At 37.2% G+C, this 23,749-nt stretch overlaps 1 protein-coding gene across 16 annotated transcripts in view; it reads left to right on the forward strand.

The window, feature by feature from the left end:
* nrxn1a (neurexin 1a) overlaps positions 1 to 23,749 on the forward strand; it is a 1,334,105-nt gene that overhangs the window by 650,247 nt on the left and 660,109 nt on the right. For 15 of the 16 annotated variants that reach the window (XM_052010794.1, XM_052010792.1, XM_052010793.1 and 12 more), the window contains 2 exons: positions 10,486 to 10,689; positions 14,785 to 14,811. In XM_052010794.1, the coding sequence (XP_051866754.1) occupies positions 10,486 to 10,689; positions 14,785 to 14,811 (231 nt within the window). The remainder of the gene's footprint in view (positions 1 to 10,485; positions 10,690 to 14,784; positions 14,812 to 23,749) is intronic. The other variant, XM_052010801.1, reaches the window with a different exon arrangement.

Consider the following 23,749-nt stretch of genomic DNA (forward strand, 5'->3'; position numbering starts at 1 on the left):
CGCTACTAGTATTTTAATCAAGTGTATGAGCATCATTATTAAAATAATTGCAATACGCTTATCTGATATACAGCTGTGCATGTTGAAATCAGCCATGCACTGTTCTTTCACTTCAAGGATTTATGTTCCATTCAATTGTTGTCACTGAAAACCCAAGCACAGTAAAGGTTAAAGCTCAAATATTCTCGTACAGGATAGGTTGTAATGAGCTAGCCCAATTATAATTTGGAAATAGTTATCTTGATTACAGCTTAAAGGTTCCATCCAGAGGTTCTGACTGAAATAAATTCAGATGATTTTTATGGCAACTTCCAGTGGCCATTAATACTGATTGGCATTATATTGCAATACTCATATGGAGAATGGTTGCTACAAAAAAAACTCATACCACTGTTTCAGCAATTAAAGCAGGAGTGAGGGACCTAGTTTCCAATTAGCTAATGTTATTCATAAGCTGGGAAACCAATACAGTGAAATTTGTCACTGGTCAAATACACGAATCACATGACTGGATAACAGCTATCATTGGTAGTGTAGCGGTTAGCGTAATGCTTTACAGCGCCAGCGGCCCAAGTTCAAATCCAGCCACTGTCTGTAAGGAGTTTGTACGTCCTCCCCGTGTCTGAGTGGGTTTCCTTTGGGTGCTCCGGTTTCCTCCCACATTCCAAAGGTGTACAGGTTAGGAAGTTGTGGGCCTGCTATGTTGGCGCTGGAAGCATGGCGACACTTGCAAGCTGCCTCCAGAACACTACACAAAAAGATGTATTTCACTGTGTGTTTCGATGTACATGTGACTAATAAAGATATCTTATCTTATACTCTGCTTCTGAAATTTATCTCCAGAGAAGTCCATGGAACTAAATTTTGGAACAAGAGTACAAAGTTCTTACTGTATTGTTTGTCAAAACCAACAGGGAACACATTTCTATCACAGCTTTAACCCTTTGACCAAAATCATTTTATCATCTTAAGCATAAAATGCAGATAAATTGAACAAAAATTATTTGCACTTAGACTACATTTTTTAAGCCTACATATTTCAATTTGGCAAGTGGTTTCGAGGTAGCAAGATCAGCTACTAATTGAAAAAATCCTTCTTTTAATGGAGATCTGAGGGAGATGCAGATGTGAAGCATTCACCAGCATTTATTATCCACAAAATAGTATGATATCATGCCAGATATGTTAATTTTAATTGGGAAAATTGTTGCCAAACAAGTAAAAATGCTGAATATTCAAGAGTTTTTTATTCTTTTTCCTGGCTGTTAATATACAGCCAACACGATCAAATCATGTGGCAAGGTAATGTGGCAGCCACTTGCAACAACTTTTATTGTCAGATTGTTATTGTTACTGATACTACATTTTCCATTGTGATCTGTTCTGAACGTTAGATAAGTATAGATTGTGCTCACAATGCATAAATTATATAAAAAAAGAAGTGATTAATCACCAAGTGATTAAACTGGGATTACTAAAGTATTGTGCCAGTTTCATATAAGCGAGTCTCATCCAATATTACGGCTAGTGTCCGAGTCCAGGTTCATGATTCCGGTGCTGCATTTGCCCTTCGATTTCAGATCCATCGTTATTCAGTAAACAAGCAAAACCACAAACAACTATAAAGTTGTTATTTAGTTTTAAGTATTTACATTATACCCTTTGAAACAATAACATGGATTGAAGGCCAATAATGAAAGCTTTCTGGTTGCATCTGTCATTCTTCTGTTTTTGTTTCTCTTCAAACAGAGGTAAATGAGTGAATGACTCACTGTCATTGTTTTCATTTCTTGCGAAGAACAGAAACTCACTGTTTCTGTGAGCTGAAATAAGCAGATGATTTTGAGTGATTATAATTTTTTAGCAGCCCCAATTTGTTCATGGAACTCAATTTCATCTGCTGATTTACATTTTTGTTAAAATTCATTTGTATTTTTAAGCTGTTAAAAAAAATCCACAATACACTAATAATGTTTCTCTGCACTGCTGAGCTTGTTGTTCCTTGTTTCCCTCCTCTACTGTCAACCTGTTTTGTCATCTGCTATACCATCTGGCCCTTCATTCTCTATATCTGACCATGCACAAGTCAGGAAATCAGTCTCCACATTAATCGTTACGTTTGCACCCTATCTTTCAGAATCCACTTTTCATGTTTACTTGAGTATCTCAGGCTACACCTATTTGATTCTTTAAATCTATTAATTTTTTTGGCCGTCTACCCTTTGAAGTAAGCAGCAAGTACATTTCCTGCTGTCTAGGTAATTTGTGCAATTTTTTGCAGGTGTTTAAAGTTTAATATTGTGGATGGCATCAAAAGAAAATGTAAGCAAATTCAAACAGTTCCTGAGGCTGCAAAATGTGAAGGTTCAGCATTAATTTTGTGTTGCATGCATAAGGAACAAATCCCTGGAGTTAATTGGGTCCAATATAACTCTGCAGCATCAAAACAAAGAGCTGGATTATGGACAAAGATACAGATAAAGTAAATACATATCCTGTACTTTATATAATAGATTGCTTTTTAATTTTTATTTCAGAATACAGCTTTCTCACCCTGGCCAGCCTCTTCTTTTGCTTTTGAAATAGGAAAATGGTGGAACACCTATTTTTACATTTATATTAATAATGCTAGTTAAACCACATATAACTCAACCTGCCTGGTAATCTTCCACCTCCACATTAACGATCCTGTACATTCAGCTCCCTTTCTTTCTTTACAATATTTTTATTAAGTCCATGAAAAAAATACAGAGTACATGCATCAAAAAAGAAAGTAAAAATACTACTGAATACATTGTATTAAGTCGTACTTAAGATTACAATACTCTAAATCAATAATCACATATAGTAGTTAGTTAATAAGGAAAGAAAAAATTGAAATATTTTACTACAAAAAAAAATCTACCCCCACTACCAAAACCTGAAGCTGTTAGATAGAAGAAACAGCAAGGAAAAACCTTAAAAAATGTAACAGTGTCAGCCAATATCTGCATTTTAGTCCCCAAATCAGAGATTTTGAAAATAATTCAAAAAGGGTCCCCACAGGGTTTGAAAGTCTAGGTTAGATTCAAAAACTGAACAGCGAATCTTCTCTAAATTCAAGTATGACATAACATCCCGTAACTATTGAACATGCGTAGGTGGAGTAGCTTCCTTCCATTTAAGCAATACTGCTCTCCTGGCTATAAAGAGAAATAAAAGCCAGAATATGTAAATCAGAAGCCCCTTTCTGAGCAGATTATAGTGTATCAGCTTTTGTGACTGGGAAGGATATAGATTGATACTCTTAGACTACTCTTATTACTTGGAATTGTTGATAAAAAGACATAATATAGAATAGTTTGTAATCAACTTCAATTTCATGTTCCGCATGTATTCCCAATTGTGTTCATGCAGGAAAAGCATATTTTCTTGCATATTCTTCAAGGTATTTGAATATATTTACATGAACAGTGTTTCAGTATTCTGTGGCAAAATTTTGTTATGAACAGAAACAAGCAGATGGGAAGACAGATGCTGCAGCATTGGATCCTTTTTCTTTATTTTTCCCTGTTAAACATGACTGTCACTGCTTACTGATGGGTTGTTGGGTGTTGTTTACAGGACTATTTTTATAATTGTGCTGGTTCATTACAATAAGGCATAGATTTTGGTTATTTTCTCAGGGCCTTGGGAATCAAGATTAAAAATATTCAGGTGAAGCAGAGTTAAAGCTCAGTATTAGAATTAGCAGGCATCAATCAATCATTAGTTTCATATTTCTTATTGTTTACCCTAAATTTGGTTCATGCAGCTCCAAGTTGTTGCTGCCTTCCTGCATCCTCTGAAAGTAGACCATTAAGTTTATTTTCTATATCCAGTAGAGCTTCACTTAAACCTTCCTACAGCATTTGGAGAACAAGATGATAGCATATATTGTTGCATTGTGTGTGATGGTGATTACGCTCCCCTAGCATCTGTGAGTAATACTGATAGTTTATGATCTACTTATTCAAGCCAGGAATTAAATTGCCTTTAACCAGCTTTACTGTTAATCACTATACACTGTTAATCAGATATAATCAGCTGAGGATGAAAAATTTACTGAGTGATTTTTGATTCAACTAAAATCATTTGTGTACAATTGAACCTATTTGTTTGAAGAAACAGTTCATTCATGTTGTGAGCAGTTGATAATCTTTGTGATAATTTCAAAACATAAGTACTTTGAGGTAGTACAAGGGAAAAGCAATAACGGAATGCAGAATATAGTGTTACAGTTACAGAGAAAGCACAGTGCAGGTAGACAATAAAGTGCAAGGGCCATGATGAGGTAGCTTGTGAGGACAAGAGTTCATCTTGAACGTACAAGAGGTCCATTCAAGAGTCTTATAACAGAGAGATAGAAGCAGTTGAGTCTGGTAGTGCATGTTTTCAAGCTTTTGTATCTTCTGCCTGATGAAAAGGGGGAGAAGAGAGAATGTCCATGGCAGGAGGGGTCTTTGATTATGCTGGCTGTTTTGCCGAGGCAGTGAGAAGTGTAGACAGAGTCCATGGAGGGGAGGCTGCTTTTCATAATGGACTGAACTATGTCCACAACTCTGCACTTTCTTGCAGTCTTGGGCAGAGCAGTTGCCATACCAAGCTGTGATGCATCCGGATAGGATGCTTTTGATGGTGCATCTGTAAAAATTAGTGAGGGTCAACTACAGGTGGCAGATCAATGGGTCAAGGCTTTGTACTTTAGACATAACTGAAAGGCATGGGGATAATCATGTAGAGATAGGGCTCTAAGGATGAATGCAAGCTATTGATTTAATCATTATGGCATCCCATTCCAATAATGTGCTAGGAAAGCCATATCGTCTTGGGAGCAGAAATTATGTCAGGAGCATAAGGGTGACATAAGGGTGAATTTAGCCAGAAGTGTATGGTTAAATTTTCATATTGACACACAAATGCACAGTAATGGTCATTATTATGTTTTGCTCTGAGAAGCAATTCATTTTCATGTGTGTAACATGGTTATACATTCATATTTCTAGATGCATATTCTTAAAAGATTTGTCAAGGAATGTTGACATGTCTAAAATAAGTTTTTTTGGATTGAAACAGATGAGCTTTTACATATGGAACGCAGATTCAACATTACTTGCATATCATTTGTAGGGAGAGAAGCAATTAATATTTCAGATCATTGCCTTTCATTAGAATAAAAGAATAATAAAGATGAGTACTTTTTAAATGGATGCAAAAGTAGGGAAGGGAAGCAGGGAAAGTTTGAGGGGAAAAGATTGACTTAAGGAGAAAAATGATAATGATCCAAATCGAAGGATAGATAAATATAGAAATTAAAAAATATACCTGAGGAGATACAAATGGTTACAACAGAAAGGCTGAGAAGGCAGGAAGCATGCAAAATCTGAAAAGAGGATAAAAGTCTTTTGCATCAGTAAAGTGTTGGAATAAAAACAGGGAGAAATATGGACCCACCTGCCAATGTGTGGAAGGATCCAAAGAGCATCTGGTATTGGTTGGTTTATTATTATTGTCACATGTACAGTGAAAAGTTTGTCTTGCATATCATTCATACAGATCAATTCATTACACAGTGCATTGAGGTAGTACAAGGTAAAACAATAACAGAATGCAGAATAAAGTGCAGAATAACAGCTACAGAGAAAGTGCAGTGCAGGTAGACAATAAAGTGCAAGGTCATAATGAGGTAGATTGTGAGGTCAAGAGTTAATCTTATCATATTAGGGAAACATTCAGTAGACTTATAACAGCGGGGTCAGAAGCTGTTCTTGAGCCTGGTGGTATGTAGTTGGACCAGGACGGGCTATTGGTGGTGTTCACTCCTAGGGACTTGAAGCTCTCAACTCTCTCGGCCTCAGCACCATTGATGTAGACAGGAGCGTGTGCACCACCCCCTTCCAGCTCTTTTGTTTTGCTGACATTGAAGGAAAGGTTGTTGTCATGATACGATGTCACTAAGCTCTCTTTCTCCTTTCTGTACTCCGACTCATCGTTATTTGAGATATGGCCCACTGTGGTGATATCATCTGCAAACTTGTAGATGCAGTTACAGCAGAATCTGGCCATGCAGTCGTGAATGTATAGGGGGTAAAGTAGGGGGCTGAGGACGCAGCCTTGTGGGGCACCAGTGTTGAGAATAATCATGCTGGAGATGTTGCTGCCTATCCTTACTGATTGTGGTCTGTTGGTCAGGAAGTCAAGTCTGGTGCAATATAACAGTAACAACACAGGGTTTCTTTCCCACAGAATATGTCCATTGTAGCATACTAGATGTAACACCTACCTTTTCACAACACCCCTTCTCACCATTCAGAGTCCACTATACACTCCTGTGCAACACAACATTTTACTTGTTTTTTTTTGTTTGGTATATTTTATCTGCTTGTCACAACATGGTCAACTCTGCATTAAGGAAGTCAAATGCAGATTGGGTGTTTAGTGAACATCTCTGCAAAAATAATGGAATGCCTAATTGCTTGCCCTTTTATTTATCCAATTATCTAATCCCTTCTTGTTTTACACTGCCATTGATTTTACTTTTCAGTCAGATGTTCCCTCCACCTTATAATTGACTTCTCCATTTCTTCTTTTTCTGCCCCCACTCCTTGGTTCTGTACTTACATAAAAGTTTGATGAAAGGACATCGACCTGACACATTGATTCTGTTTCTCTCTCAAAAGATGATGCTTGAGGTCCTGAGTGTTATCAGCATATTTCACATTGCCAGGATTTTGCTTTTCTTAGTGTTATTTGAAATGCTTTGCATAGAATAAATAGAAACATTGACTCTACTTATGTGAATTACTGGTTCCTTTTAGCTTCAAACTTGTATGGATCTTTTTATAAAGCTATATCCATGTATTTTAGAAATACATAAAATTGATATAATCTCATAGTACAGCAAAGATTAAAGGAAGTTATTGCCATAAGGGGAAAATGTAAAAGTGAATCCTAATGCCCTTTCTTGTGTCACTTTCTTGTGTAAAAGATTGCTGTTATTAAATCATGATTCTTTGTTGCAAGAGTCTTCCATTGAGCTCAGAAATGTAGCATTAAAAAGAGATTCGATGAGGAGGGAGTTTGGGAATCATCATGAATTGTCTGACTAATCAGGAACAGGATTTTCTTTTAAACCCTGTACTCATTGAGATCTCCGAATGCAGAAAAAAATTATAGGGAATACAAACGAGAAAACAGAATAGCTTCTTATCAACTATGTATCAGTCAATGGTGGTAGACAAGTATGTCACCTGCCTGGTATCTGTGAGGCACCTCTATATCACTTAGTTGGTGACACAATAAAGCACAGCCAGTATGTTTTATGAGTCAATACTAACACTTTATCAATGTGGAACATACCAGAATAAATGTTTTGGGTTAATAGAGACAGACATACACAAATGAACAGAAAAAAACATGTTCCCACTGGTACACATGCACAATTAAACACACATATATAGTGACACAGTCACATGCTCACACACAAGTGCATGCATTTGTATACATTCTTGCACATGGAGCCACACATACTGATAGTCATGCACGTACAGTTAAATATACTGCTGGGTCACAGAGTCGTGCAGCACAGAAAAAGGCCCTTTGGCCCAATTTGTCCATGTTGACCATGATGCTTACCCACACTCATCCCATTTGCCAGCATTAGGCTTGTAATGCTTTTCTATCTAAGTACTTGTCCAAATACCTTTTAAATGCTGTAACTGTGTCACAAGTACAGCCTCACGGTTATGCACAAGCATGGATATATAGGCATTTGGACACATACAACAGTTTGTTTTTTACAGCTGAAAATGCATTTTCTCTTATGGAATGTTCAAGTGTCAAGTAACAGTCATACTGTTAAGTTCCACAAATTAAACAAAAGGAAATAAAATGCAAAATTCAGTTAAGTGTAATATAATTAACTTTGTTTTATATTAAAGATGAAAGCTGGATGACAGAAATATACATTCTATATTTTTGCTCCTAGAACATGCATTTAAGTTATGAATGATGCAAGTGATGCAAGTCAATTGTGATTAAATGTTGTCAAGGCTCCTTGGTAACATTCAATTGTAAGTTTAGCTGGAGCCCCCAGTGCATCTAAATGTGTAACTGTTAATGACTAGTTTTTCAATGACTAATCACGGGATGGCATTTGAAGCTGATCTCACACCTCAGAGCCTACAAAGATTTAATAAATCCTGTAGTTTTGATTTTCCTTATCACAATATGACTTTCAATCTGGCATGATTTATGAAGGATCTGTGGCAAGCAGGCTGACTAGCTAAAGAGATGGAATAACCAGGACATAAAGAGCATGAGTTATTATTAGAAGCCAAAATGCTATAGTTTCTGGAAATCTGAAATAAATAATGCCTGAAAATACATTTATAGACAGACAGAGTTAACATTTCAAATTAATAATCTTGCTTGAGAATAAAAAAAGGTGAAATGATTTTTACATTGCAGAGAATAGGTGATGGGTGAAGAAAACAAAAGTGAAGGTCTGTGGAAAGGTGGAGAGCAGGAGAGATGGAATGATGCAAGAGCTGGGGGTGGTAATGTTGAGTGAACCAATATAGATATGTCTGAGGGAGGTGTATATAGGCAATGAGAAAAATGTGAATACTGGATTTAAGAGATCTCAGGCTGGAATGGTTGATTAACGCAACTTGTTGAATTTGATGTCATGTCCAGAAGGCTGTATTTTACTGAGTTTGAAGATGAGGTGTTTGAGTTTGCATTGGGTTTTGTTAGAAAAATGTGAGAACAGGTCATGTGAGTGTGATGGGGATGGAGAACTAAATGATGGGCGACTAGAAGCTCACGGTCATGCTTACAGACTGAACAGAAGTGTTCTGCAAGATGTCATTCAGTCTCGTGTGCTGTTCCAAGTGTAGAAGAGGCCACTTCATGACCACCTAATATTGCGTACTAAAATAAACAAAACAGAAAATGCTGGGTGTATTCAGCAGAATAGGTAGCTTAAGTGGAGAGAGAGAAACAGAGTTAACATTTCAGGTCAATGACCCTGCATTCTGACTATGAAAATCAGATTTTGTAATGAGGGCCCCTGGGTCTAATGCTGAGAATTGCCATGACTTCTAATTCTGCTGCTGGAGCATTGAAGAAATCACCAGTGAACAGTTGTCACAAAGTCAATGAATATACTGCACAGAGCAATAGACTATATATGTACAAAGTTAATTGAAAGTGGCAGGGAAGATTGAGAAAGAGGTTAAAAAGTATCCCAGATTTTGGAAATAGAGGCATAAAGTAGAAGAGCCAGGAACTCATGATAAGCCTTATTAAAACTGGACAAAGCACATTGATAAAGGTAGAGCAGTGGATGTGGTGTACATGGATTTTAGTAAGGTGTCTGATAAAGTTCCTCATGGAAGGCTCATTCAGAAAGTCAGGAGGCATGGGATCCAGGGAAACTTGGCTGTGTGGATTCAGAATTGGCTCACCCATAGAAGACAGAAGGTGGTGGTAGATGGGACGTATTCTGCCTGGAGGTCGGTGAGCGGTGGTGTTCTGCAGGGATCTGTTTTGGGACCCCTGCTCTTTATGATTTTTATAAATGACATGTATGAGGATGTGGAATGGTGGGTTAGTAAGTTTGCTGATGACATGAAGGTTGGTGGTGTTGTGGATAGTGTAGAAGGTTGCTGTAGATTACAACAGGATATTGATAGAATGCAGACCTGGGCTGAGAAGTGGCAGATGGGGTTCAACCTGGAAAATTGTGAAGTGATACACTTTGGGAGATGGAATTTGAAGGCAGAATACAAGGTTAATGGCAGGACTGGCAGAGGCTGCAGGATAGATTCAACTAAATGATTCCAGGGATAAGAAGCTTTTAGTTAGGTTGGGGTTCTTCTTGATGGAATAGAAGAAGTTGCAAGGAGATTTGATAGAGACATTTAAAATCATGAACTATTCAGGGAGAGTAGATAGGAATATACTTTTGTCATTGGCAGAAGGGCCATGAACTAAAGGGCGGAAAATGAAGGCGGTTGACAAGAGGACCGAAAGTAACATGAAGCAAAATGTTTCTATGTGGTGAGCGGTTAAGGTATGGAGTGCACTGCAGGGCTAGTAGTGGAGGCAGATTCAATTTTGGTGATTAAAAGGGAGCTGAATAAATATCCAAAAAAAAAGCCATACGCAGGGCTGTTGGAGAGAGAGTAGTGAAGGGGGATGTAGAACCAGCAAGGATTCAGTGGGCAAATGATCTCCTTCCATGTTGTAACCATTTTCTGATTCTGTGATGTTGTGTTTTAAATCATATACTGTGTACTGAATAAAATTTAAAAGGCGAGTTATTAGCCTTAAACTCAAATGCTAGGAATCAGGTAAAGGTGCTGGTACTTAATGGCATATTACCTTGAAAATATGTTTTGTAAATTAGTCATTATACAAAGAACTGTCTTCAAGTTTTTTGTTTCTTCCTTTTTTTAACAGAAGCAACAATACTGAGCTATGATGGAAGCAAGTTTATGAAAATCCAACTGCCTGTCGTAATGCATACAGAAGCAGAAGATGTATCACTGCGATTTATGTCACAACGAGCCTACGGAATCTTAATGGCCACAACATCCCGAGATTCAGCAGATACTCTGAGATTGGAACTTGATGGTGGTCGTGTCAAACTTACTGTCAACCTAGGTAACATTCATCAGTGCTTTGTATCACCACATTTTTACACATATATACATAGAGATTTTATTTATTTGTTCAATAATTTTGCAAAATTTGTTTGACAATTTCAAAAAGTGACTAATCAAGAAGATGCACAGAATTTTGTTGTCATATTGTTATAAACCCATCTTTTGAGACATTACTGAAGCCAGAATTACCATTTTTGTTGCATATGCTTTTTTTTTAGGCATTTCTGACAATTTCTTCCTCAGAAACATTTATTTTTTAACATTTCATTTTTACATCTTTCTGTATTCTGAATCAAGAAGCTCATCTTTTTTAAAATTTTATAAGCTATAGTATCTACCTCAGAACACCAGTTGTTCTCTGATGATTCTCAGGGTTTACGAAAGTAGTCATGATTGACTGAACACATGCTGGAAATCTGATTTAAAAATACAGACCATAATAAATACTCAGCAGGTCAAGCAGCATCTGCGAAGAGAGTAACAGTTAATGTTTCAGATTGATGACGTTACCTGAACCATTAATTCTAACTCTTTCTGATTTGCTGCGTATGTCATAATTACATGAGTGTGCCTTTGTTGCGAGCACTTGGACAGTGGCTTAAAAAAATGGAGGGCAAAGAAAAAGTTCAACAATGTAATCTTTCTGCTGGCTCCAGATTATGGACTACCACAAAGCAATTTAAAGTCTTTTCAATTTCAGAAATATTTTACAAATCAAAATAAATATTTAAGATTAGGATAGATTGGAGAGAAAGCTTGCAATTTCCAGCTCCAGCAATACATAAAAATAATCACTCCAACAATAATTGGACTTATAAATTATTAGAAGTGAGGACCATCTTGTTTCTCTAAATTTGTAAGCAGCACGTGGCTGAGAAACTCATTATATACATTTTATAAAATATACAGAAAGTAGATATTTCTAATCATACAGAATAGAATAATTATTTTTCTGACATGTGAATAATCATATGGGCTTCTGCTTTTATTACATTATTTTTTAGCAATTATAGCTTTTGCCATGGCTTATTCAATCATTTTATCTTTTACTAGTTCATTTTTATTGTATTGTCGTGATAATTATGCACTTAATTTAGGATCAAAAGATGGTACATGACCCTTCAAAGACCAAGGTCTGCGGCCCTTAGCAAACAGCCATGTGAACAAGAATGTGCAGCCTCTTTTACAGTGAAAATGCTTGCTTTAGTCTCAATTAAATGTCTTTTTTGAGAAAGATGGGAAAATAGAAGGAATACATGCATAAAAGAAAACATTGAATTACATAGTTCATGTACTGAATGCATTTGCATTTCTGTACAGTGCCATTCACACTAAGATTGATGAACATGAAATTGTAATGCTGATGAAATCTGACATGTCTCCATTTCATTTACATTGGTGAGTGTAGACCATCTGAGATAATGAATGATTTCTTAACAGCTAATGATTGCAAAACCTATTTCTCTGTATTATGCTGCACAGCAATGACCCTGTTGCTTTTGCTTCTCATCGTACAAGAAAATATAATAGATTCATTGAAAAGAACATACCACTCTTTCCTGGTGTGCAATGCCAGTGTGTCCATTTTTATCATAAGGAAGTTTTCCCAGAAGTGGAACTCAAAGCTCTCTTCAAAATGGCCAGACTTGTGGCAAAATTACAGGGTGTGATATATGAAATTACCTCTCTTCCTTGAAATCATTCTTGATTGTAACCATATCACTGGAAAATGATTTGAATTCAGGCTTTTCAGTCAGAATCATAGCTCTTGTATATCAACTACTGGGCTAATAAAGGAGGATTTTTTAAAAAAATCTATGAAAAGATTGCAAACCTTATTAAACTACCCAACATTTGGAGTTTGAAGGATTTAATACAGTCTTTCATTCAGATAGCTTGAAGAAAAAAATTGATCCTTATGTTATAATGAGAGCTGAATCTTCCATTAATATAGATCACTCAAATTATTTCAAGAAAAAACAACAATCAACATTTCATAGTTTTCCTTGCCAAACACTTTTAGCCATTGCCTCTAAGTACACAGTCAGAATTCATCAGTATTAAACGTTACCACCAAAATATCTTTTGCTACCGTTTGAATGCTATATTGCATGGAAATAATTCACTGCCACTTGAAGCAAGGTAATGCAGCACTGAGGAAAATAAATTTCCCTATCCTTTTCTGAAAATGTTATGAATAATTCTTCTTGTTCTTCTCAAAAGGAATAAAGGAAAAGGGTCTATCAACCGAACAACACCAGTATCACTCAGAAAGAACACCTAGATGAATTAATTCAAACAAAAGTGAAAAATCTTGAAATAATTAAGTTTCCTGCTCTTTGATCTCAGAAACCTCAGAGTTCCCAATATTTATCCACTCTATAGCCTCTTTGAATCCTCAATATCTTTGTTACATAAGCAAATGCCAATTGCCATTTGCTTCTACATTATGTTTAACTTTTGACATATTGTTTTTTGCTGTTATTGTTTGCCTTAATACATTTCTTAATTCTAGCCAGTGGTCCTTGACTTCAAGTGCACAGTCTTAAATTCTTCATTTGTGAATACATCCCTGTATCCACAAATTAAACAGAAATACATGTAATGGAATAATCGCCTAGTTTTAATTGTTATTTTGGCTTTTCTACAGAAGTTTAATAATTACCATTTTAGAATGAAACTATACTTTTTGCCCAATTTATTAGTCCTGAAGCAGTCACAGATATTTACATGGAAAAGATTTCTGGCTGAATCACATTATCTCACTAAATCCTTTTTTATATTGTGACATTTTTCTACATAATTTGCAAAATTGAATTGACAGTTCAGGGTACTGGTGTAATGAGTTCCAACTGAAACAGGTAATCAGCGTGCAATAAAACACTTAAGTGATGAAAAACATATTGAACTCATCCACTTGGCCATACTATTAATGGAATGTCTGCTTGCATTCTGTACCCTCAAGGTTAAGTAACAAGAATACCGCATGCATCTCCTTTTGGATTTGTGTGTTATCATCGTTGGTTAATCCAAACATACAGATTTCCTTGCTTAACAATCAGTATGTTTTAAAATAATTGTTGAGGTATTCAAAAGCATAGCATTTCTTGTAATGAGGTGTGCACACTTTGGTCTTTGGCTGTTTGCAACCACTTTTCTGTTGCGGTTGACGACACATGACAAACTCAGCTACATGAAAATGAACCTGGAATTTATACAACTGAAATTCTTCAAAGGCATTTGAGATTATCGTAATCAAATGCTATACATGCACGTAAATGCTGTGCTGTTCAAAGTATGAAACTGTAAAAGTATTTTATCTGCCTTGTAGTAGACAAGAACTTTTTAATTTTTGCTTCCATTGAATGCAAAGGGGGAATATATTTGAGCCTCTTAATGGCGGCAACATATAATTTTTGAATGTATATTTAAATGTGGGTGATCTTAAACATTAGGCAAATTTGGCTTCAGAGTCCTTCCCCCCACCCCCACCCTGCCAAGTATAACATTTTTTTTAGTTCCATAATATCTTCTCACAAATGCACAATGAAGGTGCACTTTTTCAATGAAACTAAATTAATGATAATGTTCAGGGTTTAACTTCTAAACTATTTTGCAAAATAAATGTAGTTTCTGTTTTAAGCCTTTGAAGAATCTAACAGTGGTCAAAGACATTTGATCTTGCCAAATTACTACTTGTACCCCAGTATGACGGAGCACTGCTTATTTTCTAAGTGGACAGCTGTGTTCTTTCACACATGAGGAAAGGTGTGTGGCTTGTCTGGGTCAAGTATCTTTGACATGACAAGAATATTATTTTCATCTAGGTTTGAGAATCATGTAACTGTTGTTTGCAGCTGGCCATCTTATGCTTTATTTAATGGAAGACATAAAGTAGGTCAAATAATAGACTGTATGGTGCAAAAACCATTCTGTTATTAAGATTTTTAATAGTAAACAGGATAGTCCACAGTAAAATGGCCACATTTGCGTGTGTCTGTCCCCGGAAGGGTGGAATGTGATTTTTTTGGATGTCTGCAGCTATTACCTTGAAGGATATAATTTCATTTTTCATCTATTCTTCCCTATCTAGACTGTATCAGGATTAACTGTAATAACAGTAAGTTGCTGTTCAAAGCTTTTTCACTCTTCCTTTTCTACTTTTAAAGCAATTTGTAGAAGTAGAATTGCTTCTTCATAGACTCAATTATATTGTAAGAAATGGAGAATGTGTACATCTACTTAGTATTAGAAAACCATAGGATAATTGCCAGGGTGTTAAAAAATGTTTTAACACATTTTTCTTCAAGAAAATCTTTTTCACAGATTTGATAATGTTTAGCAAACAGATTTCTTTATGTTCAGTGAAGTGTGTGCGTAACTGCAGATGTAAGTGCATGCCTTTGATTAATAATGCAGGTCTTTGTTATTTAGGAACAAATTCCAGCAATGTAAGACATCGTAATGTGCTGTATACCATTTGGAAAGATTGATGTGATTGGTCTTACCTAGATCTGGATATTCCTAATATCCATATGAAGAAATATTTTTTTACACCCTGTTTACTTCACATCAGTGGTGGGATGAAAGGACAAATAGAGCTAGATTAATTCAACATGCATGACTCCACTTTAAATGCATTTCAGATAATGCATGGAAAAAATAATTTCTTTGCATGACATTTCAAGGTTTCTGAAATGTAGAAAGAGAAAGGATTGTGACTTTTCTTCTAATAATTACACTTGTTGAATAGGCCCATGGGAAGTATTTTTATGGATTTAAAAATTGCCAAGAGGATTCTGAGATTATAATCAAATCACCTAATCACTCCTCTTAATCAAGTATAGTTTATAACATATTTTGCAATGAATGCTGTGAACTAACATATTTCTACACTCTAAAAAAAGTTGCATTCGCGGTCTATTTTTAACATCATTTTCTGGTTGCATAAACTTGATTCTGCAATGTCCCCCTCTAAACAGACTTAATATTTCTCAAACTAAGGAGCTAAGCTTACCAATAATTTATTCCTAACTAAACAATCATATTTTCATACTATTTTCAAGCAATCCTCTTGAAATAGTTCTGAGGAACTTCTGCATGTTACTTTATTCATAAGTGCACGAATTAACTAAAGATAAACTTTCGAGAATCTGTTGCTCTTTTTAAGTGGTAAGGAAGTACATGTGCATCTGAAATCTGTTGAAGAGAGAAGCTATGTATGAGTTAGATATAGTAACCCACAAATTTCATTTTTAAAGGGAAGGAAATATCATCCAGTCATGGATTTTTCAGACACATTTACTTCACAGGGCAAACTATAAATGGTACTACATCAGTCCCTACCCTTTTTTATTATTTTCTTTGTTGGCATAATTAAATGAAAGCATCTTTAAATTTCATACCGTACCAACAATGTCATATGTGTTTGTACTTTGGGGTCTAGCAGGAGCTATTTCCAAGAGAACAGTGATCCTTTAAAAAACAGTAATTCACTTAAGTGCATTGTTTAAGCATTAGGGATAAGGTTGGCACCAAGAGGACAGATTGGGCAGATGACATCAACAAATTAGACAACTTGGCAACAGTTTTAATAACTGATGTTCAGTTTACCTCAGTATTTATACCTAAGATATCAACCTAAGGATGATTTGTGGGTCTCCACCACAATGCAGTGATCTAAAATGCATGCATAATGTGTTTTTAATGCAGTGTCTGATTGCATTGCAATGTAAATTTGCAACTGGAATTCCTAATGCACATGTCACAGGATGGGAATCTGAATCACATGATTCTGATTCTGATGAATCTGAATCGTGTGATGTGCCTTGGTACGTAGGCCAGTGGGTAAGTAACACTGCAGCATGCATTTGCAAAATGAAAATGATGTGGGTTTTGGCCAGGAAGGAACACAGCGGTACTCCTTAATGGACAGATTTTACTTGCATCAATGTTATGGATGTCGCTGCGGAAGAATCTGTGGATTCTTATAGTTATACAGCATAGAAATTGGTCCTCTGGCCCCCATGTCTGTGGCCAGCCATGAAGTAACTTCCAATACTGAACCCATTTTCAACACTTGGTCACAGCTTTCTAAGGCATTTCAAGTTCTAGCCCATGCTGATTATTCCTCTCAAATATGCCAATGAGCCAGAACTCGTCATGTTTTTCAGGTGAGCCCTCTGACTTTCTTTGGGGTGGGTGGGAAAATGCTCTAACTCTCTCCCAGACTACCCAGCTTTGCTAGAATGATGTCCAGTTGAACATAGGAGAAACTTGCTCCCTGCTCCAATCCCTCTCCCCCACTATTTATGTTAAGTGTCCTGAATGTATGTCAGTACTGCCAGCAGCAATTTCCAATAAAATAACATTGTTTTAAGAGCTCCAACATATTCTGGGGCTTCACACAGGTGGGTTTGTGCTTTGAAGTTATGCATAGTTATTTTGTGTAGCCTCCCGTACCCCATATGTCATCTGCATATGAAAATCATTCCTTGACATCTGGTGTGAATTCCGTAATTTAGTGCAGGTTTCTGTGGGTGGTGCAATGTCAAGTCCAATGTGTTTTCCTCCCTGACAAAGGATTTTTCTGAAAAATGATCTTCCCTTCCTATATACTGTATCTGTAGTGTTACTTTATTATTTTACTCTGGGTACTTCTTCCTCATTCCAACACAGGTGTGCATCAGATGTGCATTATTTTTAAGAGTGCAGTGTTGACCTTAAAATTCTGTTTGGATCCGGCACAGCTGTAAACTTCCCATCACCCTCCCATCTAATTTTATGTGTTAGGTTCAAACCACCCCATGTTGACCATTCTCAAATGCAATTTACAATCAGAAGCATCATCGAGGGTCAGGATGTATTTTGAAACCAATGTGATCCCTTGAACTGTACATCATCATTGAAAGCACAACTAACAGTATGGAATTTCCTGCAGTGGTAAAAATGAATGATCAGAAACACCCACTGCATATGCTCAGGTAGGTGAAATTTCAAAGATGGGTTCCTGTGAAATTGATTTTAATAGTCAGAATATCATGGACTATGGGCTACTGTGAATTTCAGACACACAATTATTCCTTCCTGTGGGATGGCCCATGCACAGTTTGTATACATTGAAGCTGAGGCTAATTATGTGAAGTTATTCATTCCATTGCACTCGTGTCTATATAATACCATAACTCAGCTGGCTTTTTGCGATCAACATCAATAGATTGCACTTCGTTTCAAGTGCCCAGCTTTCAAGCCTCCAACTTTGGATGTTAGATATGGCAAAATCAGTACTAGACCTCAACTGCCACTTACCTTGATACTCTCATTTTCAGAAGAAAATTTCCATCATGGATTGAAATATTTCCTTTCACCTTATAATGGAAAGTCGAACCCAGAATCCGATGATGCTGACATGAAGCGCACTATTAATGGGGTACAAACAAATCCCATTATACAAGTTATTAAAGTTATGGCTCTGGATTTAATTTTCATGAATGTCTCTGATCCCACAAATCCAGGGAACTCATTTTTTCAACGAAAATCACTTTAGTCTTGTGATAGCAAGTTGTTAATATAATTTGGAAATACTCAAGGAAAGATAAAGATAAAATAACCAAGCTATCAAGCCAATGAAGATGCATGTTGCCCAGCATCTGAATGCATTATATTTTGTTAACTGAAACTTAAACCAAATAACAGAAAACAATTGTAATACCATTTAATTGGTGGTATAATGGACAGTGAAGAATGTTGTCTTCGGTTACAACAGGATCCAGGTCAACTGGGAAAGTAGACAAGGGAGTGGCAGATGGAATTTAACGTCCAAAGTGATGCATTTTGGGAAGTTAAACCAGACCTGGACATACACAGTAAACGGCAGGACCTTGGGGGGTGTTATTGAACAGTGAGACATTGGGGTACAAGCATATAGTTTCCTGAAAGTAGTGACACAGGTAGACAGAGTAGTGAAGAAGGCATATGGTATGCTTGCCATCATCGGCATTGGGTAGAGGAGTTGAGACACCATGTCACAGTGTACAAACTGTTGGTTCGGCTACATTTAGAGTATTGTGTATAGTGCTGGTTGCCACAATATAGGAAGAGAGAGGGTGCAGGGAAGATTCACAGGAATGTTGCCTGGACTGGAGAGCTTGAGTTATAAGGAGAGATTGGATAAACTGGACCTGTTTTCCCTGGAGGAAAGGATACTGAGGGGTGACCAAATAGAGATTTATAGAATTATGAGGGGCATAGATAGGGTAGTTAGCCACAGTATTTTTTTCCAGGGTAGGGGAGTCTGAAACTAGAGAGCATAGGTTTAAGGTCAGAGGGGAAAGACTTAAATGGGATCTGAGGGGCAAGTTTTTCACACAGAGTGTGGTTGGTTTATGGAATGAGCTGCCAGGGGAGGTGGTAGAGGTGGATACAAGTACAATATTTAAAAGATATTTGGACAGGTACATGGATACAAATTACTTCAAGGGATTTGGGCCAAATGCAGGCAAATGAGATTAGCGTAGAAAGGCATCTTGGTAGGCATGGGCAAGTTAGGCCAAAGGACCTGTTTCTGTGCTGTATAACTTTATGAGTCTAAACCCCTCTCACTCCCATTTGTCAAGCCTTTGATAATGGTTAGAACCTCTGCATGGGATATATTTTCATATTAAAAACAACTGCATAATTAATACATGCTACCAAGTTGGTCAATAAGTTTCTGGACACAGCACTGGTTATTGGATGAAATTTTCAAATGAGGTGCTTTGGTATTCTCCTCTACAGTTGTGAATTTAAATCCAGTGGCATTTTTGAAGTCGAGAGATTTCTTGATACTTTTACATAATAGTAACCTCTCAGTTAGTGCCAGTGAGAAAAAAAGGTCAATGGATCAAGCAATAAGTGAAAATAAAAAAAAACTCCTCAGTAATTGAAGTACAGCAAGTCAGAATGGAGTAGGTTAGAGTGAGTAAGGGGAGTGAAAAAAATCAAACAAACAGAGTGCTGCACATTCAGAAGTGAATGTGATTGAGTAATAACTGATCAAGCATTGTTGTGTGCAATCCTCTTGTCTTTTTGCCTTATGACTTATATAATAATCATTGCATTTAAAAGTAATTTATCATAAATGAATTACTCATTTACATTTCTGAGTTGTCTTAAAAATTAAGTTTTTCTTCCAAAGTAGCTAAAGTGAGATGGTAAAATATGGAGTTTATAGATATTTATCTTTTAGCTGTGTCGCAATATTTGAACTTTTGGTCTTGTGCAAATTGGACAGATAAGGTTTCTTATTTAGCAAGGCAAAGTTGATTAAAAGATACAATTTAACATGGTTTGCAGTTTTGGAATTGTCATAAATCAGATTTCAAGAGACATTAGTCCAATACAGGTCATAGAATCAATATATTATGTGTGTGTGTATATATATATATATATATAGTTAAATATAACTTGTTAAATGTCATGAGAGTTTCTGGCTCCACCAGCCTTTTAATCAGCAAGTTCCAGACCTGTATCACTCTTTGGGTGAAAAGAAATCCTTACTTCTCCTCTAATCTTTCTATCATTTACCTTGCATCTATGCTTCAAGTTATTGACATGTATACAAATGAAAATAGATTTTTTGTTTCTGTGTAATCAAGATTACATAATTTAATACACCTCAATTTTTTTAAAACTTCATTTTCAGGATCTGGGCATCAGTGGCAAAGCCAGCATTTATTGTCCATCCTTTATTTTGCTTGAGAAGCTGGTGGTGAGCCACCTACTTGAACTGCTGCAATCCTGGTAAATGTTCTCCCACTGTGGGTTGGGTTGGGAGTTTCAGCATTTAGACGCAACAGTGCTGAAGGACCAGGAATGTACTTCAATGTCAGTATGGTGTGTGACTTGGAGAGGAACCTGCAGATGCTGGTCTTCTCATGCAAGTTCTGCCCATGTCCTTTTTGGTGGTAGAGGTCACAGGTTTCGAATGTGCTGTCAGAGTAACCTCAGCTTGTAATTGCAATGCATTTTTATATCGTACATACTGCAGCCATTGTGCGCTGGTGGTGGAGGGAGTTATTGCTTAGGCTGGTTGATGGCATGCTAATCAACTAGGCTGCTTTGTCCTGGATGGTGTTGAGCTTCCTATGAGTTGTCAGTGCTGCACTCATCCAGATAAGTAGAGAGTATTCCAACCCTCTCTTGGCTTGTGCCTTCGAGATGGTGGAAAGTGCTTGAGATGTCAGGAGGTGAGTCACTTCCTGCAAAACTCCAAGCCTCTGACCTACTTTTGCAGCCATAGCATTTATGTGGCTCGTCTGGTTGAGTTTCTGGTCAGTGGTGACTCCAAGATATTGATGGTGTAGTAAATACAAATATGTATGTAAGAAGATCACAAATAGGTGTAGGAATAACAGGTTTGTCATAGTAGGTGGTTTTAACTTCCCCTATGTTGACTAGGACTGCCAGAGTGCTGAAGAATTGGATAGGGCAGAATTTGTTAAGTGTGTCCTGGAAACAGTATTTTAATTTTAAAATAATTATAGAAAGAGATAGGGCCAGTCTACAAGTTAAACTCCTAAATTGGGGAAAGGCTAATTTTTATCACATTAGACAGGAACTTGCAAAGGTTGATTGGGAGCAACTGTTAGCAGGTAAAGGGACATCTGGTAAGTGGGAGTTTATTAAAGGTGAGATAGGGAGACTTCAGGGTCAGCATGTTCCTGTTAGAGTGAAGGGCAAGGCTGACAGGATTAGGGAACCCTGGCTGATGAGGGATATTGAGGATCTGGTTGAGAAAAGAAGGAGGCATATATCAGGACAAGGCAGCTGAGATCAAGTGAGTCTCTTGAGAATAAGGCATGTAGGAGTACACTTTAGAAAGAAATCAGGAAAGCACAAAGGAGGTATGAGATATCTTTGGCAGATTAGGTAAAGGAGAATCCTAAGAGATTCTATAAGTACAGGACAAAGGATAACTAGGTAAAGAATGGGATCCATAATGATCACAGTGATCATCCATGTGTGGAGCCACAGGAGATGGTGAGATCTTAAATGAATACTTTTCATCTGTCCATACCATGGAGAAGCTCATGCAACTGAGGAGATTCAGGGAAGAGAATGTTGATGTCCTGAAACATATTGATATTGCGAAAGAGGAGGAGTTGGTAGTCTTGAGGCATGTAAAGGTGCATAAATCCCTGGGAACTGACCAAGTGTACCATAGGATGTTGAGGGAAGCAAGGCGAAAGATTTCTGGGGCCCTAGCAGAGCTATTTGCATCATTGTTAACCATGAGTGAGGTACTGAAAGACTGGAGAGTGGCTAAAGTCGTGCCTTCATTCAAGAAGAACTGCAAGGACAAGCCAGGGAACTACAGGCCGGTGAGCCTAACATGAATGGTGGGTAAGTTATTGGAGGGGAAGCTGAGAGACAGGATTTATCTGCATTTGGAAATGCAGAAACTGATTAGGAATAGTCAGCATGGCTTTGTGTGTGGGAAATCGTGCCTCACGAACTTGAGATTTTTGAAGAGCTTATCAAAAGTATGGATGAGGGCAGAGTGGTTGACATTGTCAACGTAGACTTCAGCAAGGCTTTTGATCAGGTCCTGCATGGTAGGCTGCTCTGGAAGGCAAGATCATGTATGATCCAGGGAGAGCAAGCCAGTTAGATACAAAATTGGATCGGTGGAAGGAGTCAGAGAGTGGTCATGGAGCGTTGTCAAAAAGATGGTATTCATTGCTGAGAACTGCATTAGGAATGATACAATTGATTAAGGTGCAAGAGCTCAAACATATCTAGTGTATCCCCAATTTGAAGAATAAATCAAACTTTCATACAGAAAGGCCTAGAATTTGGATTAGAAGCAAAACATTTCCATCTTTGTTATGTGTAAATTCTGTTTTGCATGTTTCAGTGTTTGTGCCCATATCTGACAGGCATCCTGCGCACTGGGAAATTGGACAGGCACTTTTGTATATGTTTCACGCACGTGATGATACTGACAAAGTGCAAGTAGTGCTTTTCTGAATTTACTGATGGAAATTAAGTCAAAATGTTGCATTCTATGACCTTGATTGTTCACTCATGCCAAGCAAGAATTACATCATGCAGTGTGTTAGGATCTATGCATGAATTAATGCATTTCCTGTGGGACATCATTTTCATTTTCTTTGCAATCTTGATAAACTTTAACTAAATATTCAAGGTCTGTAGGCAAAACACATGTCTTCTCTGTTGTCTTTCACATAAAATGTACTTGCTTAAGCTTTTCAAGCTTACAGTATTTCTGTGAAATGAGTAACAGAAAGTAAACATTCAGCTTAAGACAGATTAACCTGGAAATTCATTGCAAGGATCTCTCCATGTGAGGCATGTTATAGAGATGGACAAACTTTCACCTAGGGCATTTGGATAGATTATGGGTTATTCAATAAGGACAAACAGTTGCCTTGCAGGAATGTGATTATGCATGTATGTTCTCATCATATTTAACCTGAGGACTGAAAAATACAACTACTGGAAGGAACACATGAACACATGAGCATGGTGTCTGAGACTGAGTTTGGTGTGGGGACTGAACTGGAAAGTGCTGGAAAATGCATGGCAGGATTGCAAAGCAAGATTAAGCTGTGCCTGTTTGACCCAGAATGTACACAAAATTCATGCTCCCAGCTCATTATCATGACTTCAGTGTCCAGGCAGCTAACAGCACTTCATTGCCTTAATGCTTAACCACAGGGCTCAGTTTTGTGAACGGCCAGCTAGCTGCTGCTGTTTAAAGTCATGCTTGCACCAATTAAAGGGAAGCTGCGCATCATTCACAACCATATCATGGAACATGGAGGATCCCCTCCCTGTTCCCCCAAGTTTTAGATGTTGCGCTGAACAATTCCTTGGTAAATAAAATGGAGATAAGCTGAAGTTTTATTTACCCACAGGGGCACAGAGTACCTGTCTGATTCATGGTTATGACAGTGGAAGGAGGATCCACTGAAAATCAGTGCCACTGGTATGGATGCAGTGCTGCAAAAAAATCAATGACTTTGTGGTCATTGAATACATCAACAAGTCTGATC

This window comes from Pristis pectinata, chromosome 3 (genome assembly GCF_009764475.1).
Source record: "Pristis pectinata isolate sPriPec2 chromosome 3, sPriPec2.1.pri, whole genome shotgun sequence".
Taxonomy (NCBI): domain Eukaryota; kingdom Metazoa; phylum Chordata; class Chondrichthyes; order Rhinopristiformes; family Pristidae; genus Pristis; species Pristis pectinata.